This window comes from Podarcis filfolensis (genome assembly GCF_964270895.1).
Source record: "Podarcis filfolensis genome assembly, chromosome: 17".
NCBI classification, from domain to species: Eukaryota; Metazoa; Chordata; class Lepidosauria; order Squamata; family Lacertidae; genus Podarcis; species Podarcis filfolensis.
The window spans coordinates 3524777-3537728 of NC_139621.1; the positions used below are offsets into that span (position 1 = coordinate 3524777).

At 42.4% G+C, this 12952-nt stretch overlaps 1 protein-coding gene across 1 annotated transcript in view; it reads left to right on the forward strand.

Moving 5' to 3' along the window:
- Positions 1 to 8676, forward strand: part of BGN (biglycan) — a 49009-nt gene extending 40333 nt beyond the window's left edge. Inside the window, exons 7-8 of the mRNA XM_083592403.1 lie at positions 3523 to 3661; positions 4787 to 8676. Of these exons, the coding sequence (XP_083448529.1) occupies positions 3523 to 3661; positions 4787 to 4984 (337 nt within the window). The 3' untranslated portion in view covers positions 4985 to 8676. The remainder of the gene's footprint in view (positions 1 to 3522; positions 3662 to 4786) is intronic.
- The last annotated feature ends 4276 nt before the right edge of the window (positions 8677 to 12952 follow it).

A 12952-nucleotide genomic window follows, 5' to 3' on the forward strand; every position in this document is an offset into this window, starting at 1 on the left:
TTATTAGTCCTGATTCTTAGGGCACTTTTCAGTGTGATGCTCCTCATACATACACCTTCCTTCTTTTGGTTGGTTGGTTGCTTATTAAGCACATTTCTATCCTGCTTTTCTACTACCATTCTGAAAGTGGCTCTCACACAACAGATGCTCCATGAACCACACTGTTTACCCCAAAGCCACCAGACCCTCTAGATGAGGCCCTTGCACCTGAGGCTGTTTCCCATAGGACACTCTCTGTCAGAGGACTCTGTGGAGGAAGAGGGCACAGGCCAGAGCAGGAAGAGAGACTGTTCTCGCCCTGGCCTAGTTATAGCCACTTTCCTCCTGATCACCACACCTGGAGACCTGCTGCCACAGCAGGTGTAGGAACAGGGTAGTTGGCAGGAGGGATCAGGCAGGAGGATCTGCAGAGGTCCCACGACAGCTTTATCTCCATCTTCCACACTTAAAGGAATGCTGCCAGGGGCAAACTCTGTCTCTGACCGGAATGTTGAGCCTTGAATTTGCTGGCCTAAACCATAAATGCAAACAAACCAGGGTGAATGCTCAATAAACAAGATGGCTTGCTTTTCCCTGATCCCTCTCTACCTCATCCTCTCTTATTTTATAGTTAGGTGGACACTGGCTGAACGCTGCATGTAGCTGTAATGGTTTGTAGTTGCAACTGTTTAAGCCTCCATTTTATATCAGCAACACATTTCTCCTCTTCTCCACACACCTGAAACATGAAGCTTCTAGCAATCAGAGAAAGAACTGGAGGAAGGACATTAAGGAAGCAGAAAAGAGGCAGAGTGACAGCCAGCCATATTCCAAATCCAGACTTGGCAATGGGGGCTTCCCAACCCCAGGCCCCTACTGGCCAAACGGAAGATACGGTTCAGTTGATTAGGCAATGAAAGAAGGCCTGGCTAAGCTTGAAGTTTCATGCTGCCTCTCTGCCAGCCACAGGGACCCAATGTTGCACAGCCATACGCTTTGGGGCTTGAATGTGACTCTTCTGGGTCCCACCTTCTGAGTCACAGACGCACCGGGCTCTGGACTAGGGTGGCCAGTTATGCATCACCAAAAAAGGAGGGCAGAAAGGATATCAATTTGCCTACAATGTGCATAGGTAATTTATAGGTATAGATGCAAAACTAGAAATAATTATTAAACAGAAAAACGGTATATCTCACCATATTGGGAATGACAAGAGGTGTATTGTACGCCTTCTTTTTTTTAAAAAGATATTTATTGAATTTTTCAAAAAATAAAAAAACAAAAAAAAACAAAAAAAACACACATATAATTGCATTCCTTTCTTTCAATAACATATTTCCTTGACTTCCCCACACCTCCCCTTCTTGTATTCCAATTCAGTTTTTAGTTCAGCAAGTTCTTATCCCCAAATTTTACCTTATTATATTTAATTCATTTTAGTTAACCAATTTTAACATAAACCTCAGTCTTTATGCATCAGTACTTATTCTTGATATCTTTTTCTAAGGTCGACCCCAATTCCCTTTCACGAGTTCCCCATTTTAATATAAGTAGCAAAACAAAATACATAAAAACAAAGTATAATTGTACACCCTTTGGATTCCCAAAGCCCCACTCCCCACCTTTCCCGGTTTCGAACTCCAACATATGTCCATCAGTCTATCTGCAGTCAGCCTGGTGACCTCACGTCCGAGGCTCTTAATTCTCTCTCAATTCCTCTCTGCCGGTTTTTTTGATAGTCCTTTATATTAAACACCAAATCTCGGAGAAGCTCTGTCCCAATAAGGTCCATATTTCTTCCAGCCAGACGTCCATATTTAAAAGTGTAGTCCAAGTCTTGTTTCTTACTTCTTTTAAGTCCAGATGTCCCAGAAATTCAAGTTTCCACTTTAGTCAAGTTTGTAATCCATAAGTCTTCAGATCTCCACATGAGGAGATCTCTCCATTCCTCATTCTTCCATTCAAACCAAATTTTCATAATCTCATTCTTATTTTCCTTTATATCCATCTTAGCAGGCCTCTGGCTCTCCTTAATCATCTGCAACCTTATAGCTCCTCCTTCCTTTCCCTCCAAATCTTCATATATCTCTTTCCCCACTTTCTCAAATTGCTCAGATTTCTTTTCTTCTTCAGCTGCAAAGATTTTTAGTTCAGCTACAAAAACTTTTTGTTCAGATACAAAGACTTGAGTCAAGTCCCTTCCAGATTCAGCAAGTTTATTTACTGTTTCATTCAATGTTGTGACATTTGTAGCCAAAACATTGCTTTGTTGTTGTAACTTTCCCAGGAGAAGGGAAGCCCTTTCCAGTTCAGTCAGTATTTTTCCACTTGCAGCCATTCTTGTAATGTCCCAGAGCCCCCTCTAGAGGAGTTCTGGTTACTTAGTATTCCTTCCAGTTCCAATCCAAAAGTCAAATTAACTTTTCCTCTTTATTTTCAACAATTTATTCCCTGAATGTAACAAATATAACCAGCAAAGGCAACAAAAACAAAGTTCTCTTCCCCCCCCCCCCAGCTTTGACAGCTAGTTTGACAGCTGTCAAAATCTTCTTTATCTCTTCAACAGGCTCTCTCATGGATCGCTCCCGGGTCCTGGGGGGGGGTGACGATTCCACTCTCAAAATTACTCTTATCCTCCAGCAAATTCACTTATACTACCAAAACGTGAAATTAATTACTTTTATCCTCTCAAGAAGAAGGTGTTCTCTCAACCTTAGTTATCTAGTCCTTGCTTTAAAATGTTTACAGGACGGGGAGACGGACTTCCTCTTTACGCCTTCCCCGCTCATACCAAATCCGAAAAAGAAATTTAAAATCCAATTTCCGTATTACTCACGGGTTGTTACTTTTAGTCCAAATGTTCAAAGGAAGAAGTCAGCGCTCTCCGACCATGGCATGCGGCTTCACTCCGTTCGGGAAGCAGTCGACTCACAGCACCGCGCCGCTCCCTATCCCCCGTTCCGAAGCCTTTAAAAAGGCTCCTTCACGGGTCGGAGGGCGCAAATGGTGCCCGCCGAGTCACCAGGTCCACAGGCTTCAGCGCCTGTGGTTTCTGAGGGTCCCCGCGTCGCCGCCGCGGCAGGACCCGTCCCCTACTGAGCAGATTCCCTCCGGAGCTCGGAGGGAATCCGCCATTAGTCGATTGCGCTAACCCGGAAGTCCTATTGTACGCCTTCTTGGTCTGCTGACCAGGAGCTGCTAACTGTTGACAGAAACCCCTAGCCGCCCCCCCCCCCGTTTTATGGTTCCTTATTTTTTTAAACAGACTCAGGTGAGCCCTTGAAACAGAGGATCCTTTCAAATAAAGGACTGTCCTCTGGCAACCCTACAGAACAGAGGACCACCCTGTGTAAAGGAGGGCAGCTGGCCATCCTAATTTTGGCTGTAGCCCTGAACACCCTCCCATCTCCCCCATTACTCTTCAAGAGTCCAGCCCTTTTCCAAGAGACAGATTTTTATTTACTTGACCTTGGTGATATTTGGAAGCCGCTGTTGTTTCCGCTTTGTTTTCTTTGTTACCTCCCCTTCCTTTCCTCCTGCTAGGCTGGGCCTGGGACACAACAACATCCGCATGATTGAGAACGGCAGTCTGGCTTTCCTGCCCAGCCTACGTGAGCTGCACTTGGATAACAACAAGCTGTCACGAGTTCCTCCAGGACTGCCTGGCCTCAAGTTTCTGCAGGTACCAGAGGGGTCGGGGGTGGTTTGTGGCAGAGGTGAGCAAATGCAGGACCAGTTTCAGGAGTAGGCAAGTTTGGGCAGTTGATAAGACCCTACATTCATGAAGGTATCCAGCAACTGAGAACCAGGACCATCAGTGCAGACAGGTCATCTTGCAGCTTCTTCTTTAGGCTGGCATGTGTTTTGCTTGAGTTGTGAAACAAACAATTAACATTTTTCTTCTCCCCAACCATCATTTCATGCTTTGCAACCGCCTCTACATTCCTGATATATTAATAGTAGGGGTGAACTAGATCTGGCCAGATCCTTTTCTTCCCAACTGCCTGTGGGTCAAGTTTGATCAGTGGGCGAGGCCACCCATCAGTTAAATCACTTGATCTCACAATGACATTGGGAGAACTATTTCTGCCCATGCAGACACAAAGTTGGCACAAAGTGTCTTGTACAGAGCTATGCAAGTCGCAGCACTGCGCATCAGCTGCGCATCAGGTAAGTGTTGGGACTTGCAAAGCACAAGGCTTTACAGGGACTGCAGATCAATCACCAATGCCTGCTCTGGGGCTCCCTTTGGCCCAAATGGATCTTTACCTGCCCCCCAACTGATGTTATATATGGTGTCAGGCAAGTGAGCATGGCTTGGTCAAAACAGGCAAATGTGGAGGCCTGGTGGGTCTACGTAGGCCTGAAGGCAAGAGGTTTCCAAACAAATACAGTTTGCCAACCTTGATAATTATAATTTTTAAAAAACACCGTCTGAGCATGTGAAGTTTTGCATTTTAAAAACTCATTTAAATCACAGCACCGTCATTGCTAGGTAAATAAAATGGGGGTTTCTTTTGCTGTCCTGAAGTTAAACACATCCACTTCTTTAAAAAGAAAAGAAAATCAACAGTAGAGATTCCCAAGATGCTAAAAAAATGTAGGCCAACAGCTCATTCAGCATCTTGTCTGCAGTCCTACGAAACCACAGCACACATCTGAGCTTACCTTGAGGAGCCTTGCAGGATCTGAGTTGTCATATCAAAGGAGAGCTCTTTCCCAGTCTCAGCTGCCTCACAAGCCGACAAAAGCAGGCTCAGTGGATCTTCCACCTCTGGGTAACCAAGTCTCACTTCTCCCTCCACAGGTTGTGTACCTTCACTCCAACAACATCACTCACATTGGTGTGAACGACTTCTGTCCCGTAGGCTTTGGGGTAAAGCGGGCTTCGTACCACGGCATCAGCCTCTTTTCCAACCCTGTGCCCTACTGGGAGGTCCAACCAGCTACTTTCCGCTGCGCTACGAATCGCTTGGCTATCCAGTTCGGAAACTACAAGAAGTAAAGAAGTTAGAGGAGGGTGATGGGGAGGGAGGGTGGGATGAAGGGACAGAGAAAGCCAATGGGAAAACTGGGGGTAGGGGTGGGGGGTGAGCAAGGGAATGTGGAAAAGCAAAGGCCATTCTGGGGAGGAGGGAGCCAGTGGGGAGGACCCAGTCAGGGTAATTAAAGAGACCTGGCAGAATACCAGCCAATGCCCAAGGAAGAGAAAGGGATGGGAAGGGAAGGGAAGGGAAGAGTTGACATGTGGAGGGAAAGAGGTACAGATCTTACAATTTGACCAGCTTCAGACCTTCAGCCCATACAATAACACTGCATTTTCAATGAATTCGTTGTGCTAGACAAACTTGGTTGTTCCTTTGGGAAGGATCACTACTGCTGCCCTGGGGTGGGGCAGGATGTGAGCGATGCAGAGGATTCTCCACCACCAGAAGTTGCCGTCGTTGGAGAAGGGCTGCGGCTTGGTTTTAGGGCCCATGCTCTGCATCCAGAAGATCCCAGGTTCAATCCCTGGCACTTCCATGTCGGTTTAGGCATGTCCCCTGTCTGAAATACTGGAGAGCCACTGCCAGTCGGTGCAGACAACACTGGCTAGATGGATCAATGGTCTGGTTCGGTATATGGCAGTTTCCTGTGCTTCTTTCTATCAGATGCTCTTAAGGCAGATTCACAAATTACAGCTTTTTATGCTCAAGTCCATGAATCCATGGGGTCACATGTATTGGTAAACAAGGCAATGGCCATATCAGTGCATTCCCCACACCCCATACATTGAGGTGAACCTTTCCCAATCCACTACAGCCATTCCCACATTACAGTGTGCATGTATCTCAACATGAAAGTGTAGGCCTGTATGTGCACAATAATGTAACATGGGAATCTTGCCTGAATTTCATGCACAGATTTAGTCCTTTGCCGACTACCCAAATGGCTGTGGGTGCTCTTGGCAAATATCTATGTGAGAATATTCCCCACCCCCGTAAAGCAGTTGTACCATCCAGTTTCCAGAGGGGATGACATTTTCCAGACTCCAACCTCTAGATTTGGGCAGCCATGCACATTATAGGAAGTGCTGAAAACTGAGTGCCCATGTGAATTCTGCATTTCTTTTACTGCATTTGCTCAAACTTCAAAAACAGCCTCTGTGTATTAAAAAAAGAAAGAAGAGGGAAACACTGCTGATGTTACAAATGTATACCAATTTTATACCAGCTTAGTCACGGTGGTTTCCTCTGACACAATCCTGGAAAGTGAAGTTTGGTGAGCAAAACTGAAAATTCTCTGCTCCCTCCTCCTATACATTTCCCAGGGTATTCTGGGGAGTGGAAATGAGCATAAAATCAGTTTCAGACTGTAGTGTAGCCATTTTAAATCTGAGTGGCAGCCCCTAGCAATTTGGCTTCCAAATCAGAGTGATCCGAGACACCCATTATTCTGCTCCCATTGAGATCTTTATTGTAGAAAAATGTCTACAACAGGGCTGTTCTGCTGGGTGCACATGGCACCTGAAAATGGCGGGTGTAGAAGAATGTTAAGATCGGAACAAACCTTTTGCGGCCTTCCTGGCCCTATGCGGACATTCAAAGGATAACGCGAGTGTCAACGCAGCCCCCCAACCCCGCGCGACCACAGAGCATCATTTCAGCTCAAACCCACAGCTCCTCCTGCAGTCTAGCTCCTAACTGCCACATCTGACCCCACATTTGTGGTAGGGTTGGGCAGATGCGGGGAGCAGCGGCTGAGCATCCCCGCTCCCATTTTTACTCCCTTTTGCTATGAGGAAAGCCCAGTGAAGTGAGTGACAGCATGTGCTGCCTCCAACCTGGCCAGGCTCTGCGTGGAGGGGGCGGCTGCCCTGGAGTCCCCTGCGGTGGGATAGGGCAGGAGCAGGGAACCTTTTCAGCCCAGGGGCTGCCTTCCCATTCTGGGGGCCACATGCCAGTGCCAGTCGGGGCCAGAGGCAAAAACCGGCCAAGCAACGAATGTAGGCTAGACATGTATGCTTTGCACAGAATGTTTCCTTTGCACAGTAGGCTAGACACCTCCTCCAACCACCATCCAGGCAAAGAGCTGTTGCAGCCAGGGCACATTACAGCCAGACCAAGACGCTGCGGCCTGGGGAGGGTCCCAGGGGTCTGGGGCAGGGGGAGGGGAGGTGCTCCCTCAGTCCCCAACCCCTCCTCAGCCTTGTCTTTGCTTACCTGGGTACCTGAGGGGCTCTCAAAGGCCATCTTCCCTGAGCCATTCCAAAATGTAGAAGCTGGCAGTGCTGATCAAGGACAGTTGCCAGGCTCAGGGGGTGCTGCCAGGTAGACCGAGGTGGGTGGAACCTGGTAAGATGGAGGTGAGGCCTAGTAGTGCTTGCTGGGGCCACAGAGGACAACAGCGCTTGCCTGTGCAGCCCTGGTGCCTCAGGAGGGAAGCCTGAAGGACAAGGGGGAAGGGGTTGGGGGCAGCCCACCTCCCTCTCTGAATGCTGTCCCTGAGACCCAGAGAAGGAAGCTGAAGACCCTGACATTTCAAGTCAACTCTCAGACACCAAGCAGCCCCAAACCAGATACACAGCACAGATTTCAGGCCCAAGCACTAATCACTGCTGGATGTGGCCGAGGCACCCCTGGAGAGGATGCTGAAGTTGGTTAGGGACGACTGGAGATAACAAATAAAACAAATGAATTTCCCCATCCAAGTTCTGCAGGGGGTGGGAGGAAATCAATGTGGGAGAACACATGAAACCCCCTGGAGAAAAGGGGAGGTGTTGCAACAAAGCTTGTCTGAAGCTATTTGTATTTTTAAATATATATAGAAGGAATGTTCTTAGAAGAGTGAGGCTAGATTTTAAGGCAAGATCCAGCAGCTCCAGAATAGAAGGGAAAGGGTGTGTGCGTGCGTGTGTGCATATATATATATATATATATATATATATATATGCCCCGCCAATGAAGAAACTTATGTCACAGCTACCTTTTTTGCATGGCTTCTTATATGTGTTTATGACCCAGCAAAAGTGATGCCTGTGTATACAAAGAATGACAGTTGATTGGGGCTACAGGAGAATAATTTTGGAGATGAAAACCCCAGTTTATGCTCACTTCCTTTAGTCCAGTATTGCATGGTGGAATTCTCTCTTTAATTAAAGGAACTCCAGTTTTGGTTCCACTTGCTCTCCCTGAGCACTGCAGTGCCTCTCCTATGCACAGCCACTTGGCAGCCATTTACACAGCACCTGGCAACCCCTGTGGCTTCTTCCCTAGTGCCTTAAAATTAACTTCGCACCACCACAATGCCTTTGATTGCATTTCCTAAACCATCAGCAGGTGGATCTGTTGCTTTGCTTAGCCATTTGGTTAAAGTGAGGAGGGGGACAAAACTTGGAAGGTCGGGAAGGTGGTTGCTCTTACAGATAACTTGCATTCCCACAGTGACCTATGTAGAAAATAAAAACCGTTTTAATGGAGAATGGTACCCATTTCCTTCAGAATCTTGAGGCTGGAACCTCTGGCCTTCTTGTGAATTTGACTTCTAAGCCTTCGGCTCTCTATCTGGATGTCGGGAATGTCTTTGTAAGTCTGTCTTTGCTCTCTTTTTAAAAACATCTCTTTGGGTTGTTGTTTTTTAAACGCTCTCTTAAACCATGTGCAATATTAACTTCTGTAAAGGTGTCCAATAAAGTTAGTGATAATTGCTAACCTTTAATGGCTGTGGATCATTTTGTGGAGGTGAATAGAGTCTTTCCTACTTGGAAACGTCTGTTCTGGACTGATTTGGGTACAGATCACCACCTTCTGAGGGAGCCCAATCCACTGTTAAACTGTCAGAAAGTTCTTACTGATGTTTAATGTAACACCTCCTATTATAGAAACCATTCAATATTTCTGTGATATCATAATAGAAAACCTTTGGCTTCACAATTATTGCTAAATGCAAATCTATTTTCTTCCATAAATGTACAAATTATTACTAAAATCTCAATATCAAATATTTAAATATTTAAGTGTTTTCTTCTAAAAATGTGTATATGTGTATTCATTTCCTTATTAGAAGCAAATCTGTTACACCTGCTTCTTTTTTTTTCTTTTTTCTTTTTATTGATTTTAATTCATTTTGTAACATCGTACATTAAAACAAACAAAAGAGACATACGTAACACATTCACACAAAAAAGAATACATAAAAAAAGTAAAAGAGAGAAATAATAATAAAAAGGACAAAAGAAAACTACATTAACTACATAACACACAACACTGACTGACTTCCCTTCATCTCAGTTTCGGAATGTGTTGTAAGATTTTTCTATCTGCAGTTTCTTTTCCTCAAAAAGCTCTTTACATCACAAGTGTTATATCACACCTACTGTAATTTTTAGATTTTTTTACCTCTGTTTCCATGTATGGCATAAATTTATTCCAATCTTTATTAAACTTTATGTCTTTTTGATTTCTTATTTTCTGTGTCATTTTTGCCAATTCTAAATAATCAAATAGTTTGGATTGCCACTCATTTATGGTTGTGATTTTTTGTGTCTTCCAATTCTGCGCTATTAGAGTTCTGGCAGCCACTGTCGCGTACTGAAAAAGTGTTTGATCTTCTTTTTTGATTTCCTCTCCAATTATCCCCAGCAAAAAGGCTTCGGGTTTTTTTTATAAAGGTATATTTAAGGATTTTTTTAAGTTCGTTGTAAATAGATTCCCAGAATTTTCTGATAGGCTCACACAACCACCACATATGATAAATATCGCCCTCCTTGATCTTACACTTCCAACATGATTTATCACCAGTTTTATATATTTTTTCCAGTTTTACGGGCGTTACGTACCACCTGTACATCATTTTATACATATTTTCCCTGAGTGTTGTACATGCCGAGAATCTCATACCTTTATTCCATAATGCCTGCCATTTATCAAACTCTATGTTATATCCGAAGTCCATTGCCCATCTCACCATTACCTCCTTTACTTCTTCATCCTTGGTGTCCCATTCAAGCAACAGCCTATACATTTTCGATAGGAGTTTTGTTTTGCTTTCTAGTATTTCAATCTGGAATCTAGATTTTTCCTCACTTATCCCATTTTTTTTATCCTCGGTCCAAATAGAATTAATTTGGTGAAATTGGATCCAGCCTGTCAATTTGTTCTTTATTTCTTCATATGGCCTAATCCTCCAACCGGTCTCTGTTTTTACTAATAAATCTTCGTAGGTCCATCTTTCTCCTTCGATGTTTGTTTTTTTTATTGTCAGGATATCAATTGGCGATAGCCACCAAGGGGTATTCTGTTCCAGTAATTTTTTGTTTCTTTCCCACACTTCCAGCAGTGGCCCTCTAAAAATGTGGTTAGAAAATCCTTTATGGACCTTTCCCTTGTTACGCCATAGGTAAGCGTGCCAACCGAATCTTATATTAAATCCTTCTAAATCTAACAGATCTTAATTTTTTATAACAATCCAATCCTTGACCCAACAAAGACACGAGGCTTCATAATACAACTTTAAATTTGCAACTGCGAATCCTCCCCTATCTCTTTGATCTGTAAGTAATTTGAATCCAATTCTCGGCCTTTTTCCTTGCCGGATAAATTTAGAGAGTATTTTCTGCCAATCCTTGAATACTGAGGTTCCCCTGATTATCGGTATATTTTGAAATAGGAATAACAGTTTCGGTAGTAAACTCATTTTTATTGCCGCCATTCTTTCCGACCAAGAGAGTTTTATTCTGTTCCAAGTATCTAAGTCCTTCCTTATTTCTTTCCATGTGGCTGTATAATTATCTTCCATCAGATTAATGTTCTTCGTCGTTAACCAGATTCCAAGGTATTTTACTTTTTTAGTTACTTTAATTCCAGTCTGAGATTCAAGATGGTTTTTAACCTCCTCTTTCACATTTTTAGTCAACATTTTAGTTTTTGTTCTAGTTAATTTAAAACCAGATAGTTTTCCAAATTCTTCTAGCAAATCTAACACCTTACTGACACTCTCTTTTGGATCCTCCAAAGACAACATAAGATCGTCAGCATAAGCTTTCAATTTGTATTCTTTCGCTCCAATTTTTATTCCGCGTATCTCTGAAGTTTTCCTTATCTTATTTGTAATTATCTCTAACATCATAATAAACAGAAGAGGTGACAGAGGGCACCCCTGCCTTGTACCCTTCGAAATTTCAAAGGGTTCTGTTAAGTTATTATTGATAATTAATTTAGCACTTTGTTGTGAGTAAATTGCTTTTATTCCTTCCAGGAATGTGCCCTCTATCCCTGTCATTTCCAAACATTTTATAAGAAAACGCCAGGATACGTTGTCGAATGCCTTTTCGGTATCAATGAACAATAAAGCTGCAGGAATTTCATTTTTGCATTCTAAATATTCAATGATATTTATTGTATGTCTTATGTTGTCTTTTATTTGCCTATTGGGTAAAAAACCAGCCTGATCGGTATGAATAAGATTGACTAGGCATTTTTTAAGTCGAGTCGCCATTACGTCTGCATAGATCTTATAATCATTATTCAATAATGAAATCGGTCTGTAATTCTTAATATTCAGCCTATCTGAGTCAGGTTTCGGTATCAGCGTAATGTATGCCTCTCTCCAGGACGCTGGTGTTCTTCCTCCTCTTAAAATCTCATTCATTACTTCACATAGCACTGGTGTTATAAGTTCTTCTAGGACTTTATAATACTTGGCCGACAAACCATCTGGACCTGGGGCTTTCCCCAGTTTCATCCTCTTTATCGCCTCTTGAATTTCTTCTGCTTTTATGGGTTTATTTAATAAACTTCTTTCCTCTTCCGATATGCTGTTAATTCTGTTTTCTTCTAGATATTTTCCTATTTCTATTTCATCTTCTTCTTCTCTTTTATATAGGTTTTCATAGAATTTAAGAAAGCTCTTTTTTATTTCATTAGGGTCTTCCAAGATTTGTTCTTCTTCTTTTATTTTATTAATAAGATTTTGTTTTCTTCTTTTTCTCAGTTGCCACGCCAGAAACTTTCCAGTTTTATTTGCCGATTCGAAAATTTTTTGTTTCATTAACTTAATTCCCCATTCTACCTCTTGGTTTATTAATGCTGAATATTGTGCTTGTATCATCTTATACAATTGCTTGTTCCCTTCGTCACTTGGTTTTTCTATCAAATTCTTTTCACATTCTCTCAATTGAGTGATTAACTCTTCCTTTTTTTGTTCTCTCACCTTTCTTCTTTGACTATTTTGTTGTATCAGAAAACCTCTTAGTACTGCCTTACTGGCATCCCAAACTATATCCATGTTTGTTTCCTTGTTAATATTTAAATCAAAATAGTCTTTTAAGGTGGTTTTAGCCTTTTCAATCACTTCTTCTTTTTCAAATAAATGATCATTCATTCTCCATCTGTACATACCCTGGGTCTTCCAATTTAAATGTAATATTATTGGATTGTGATCAGATAGTGTTCTAGGTAGTATCTCACATTTCGACACTCTTATTGTTAATTCTCTTGATATCCATATCTGATCCAGCCTACTCCAACTCTGATGCGGCTCTGAGAAGTGTGTGAATTGTTTTATCATGGGGTTTTTATATCTCCATATATCTATTAAATCTAAGTTTTCCTCAAGGTCATTAAACGATCTCGGAAGTTTCCCTTGATTTAAATTCTTCCTTTTCGGGCTTCTATCTAATTCTGGTTTCGGCACTCCATTTAAATCTCCAAGTAGGATCAATTTGTTATTCTCTAGATCTAATAAAACTTGTTCCATTTTTTAAAAAAACTCCATCTTATTTGTATTTGGCGTGTTGACCATTATCACGTTAAGTTTTTCTCCCTGGTAGTTGATTTGTACTCCTAGGATTCTTCCTTCCTTGTCCTTACATATTAATTTAGGTTCTAATTTCTCTTTCACATAGATTACTACCCCTCTTTTTTTCTTTGAGTCTGAATTAATAAATTCTATTCCCAACTTTTTATTTATTAAAATATGTTTGTGTTTTTTGGCA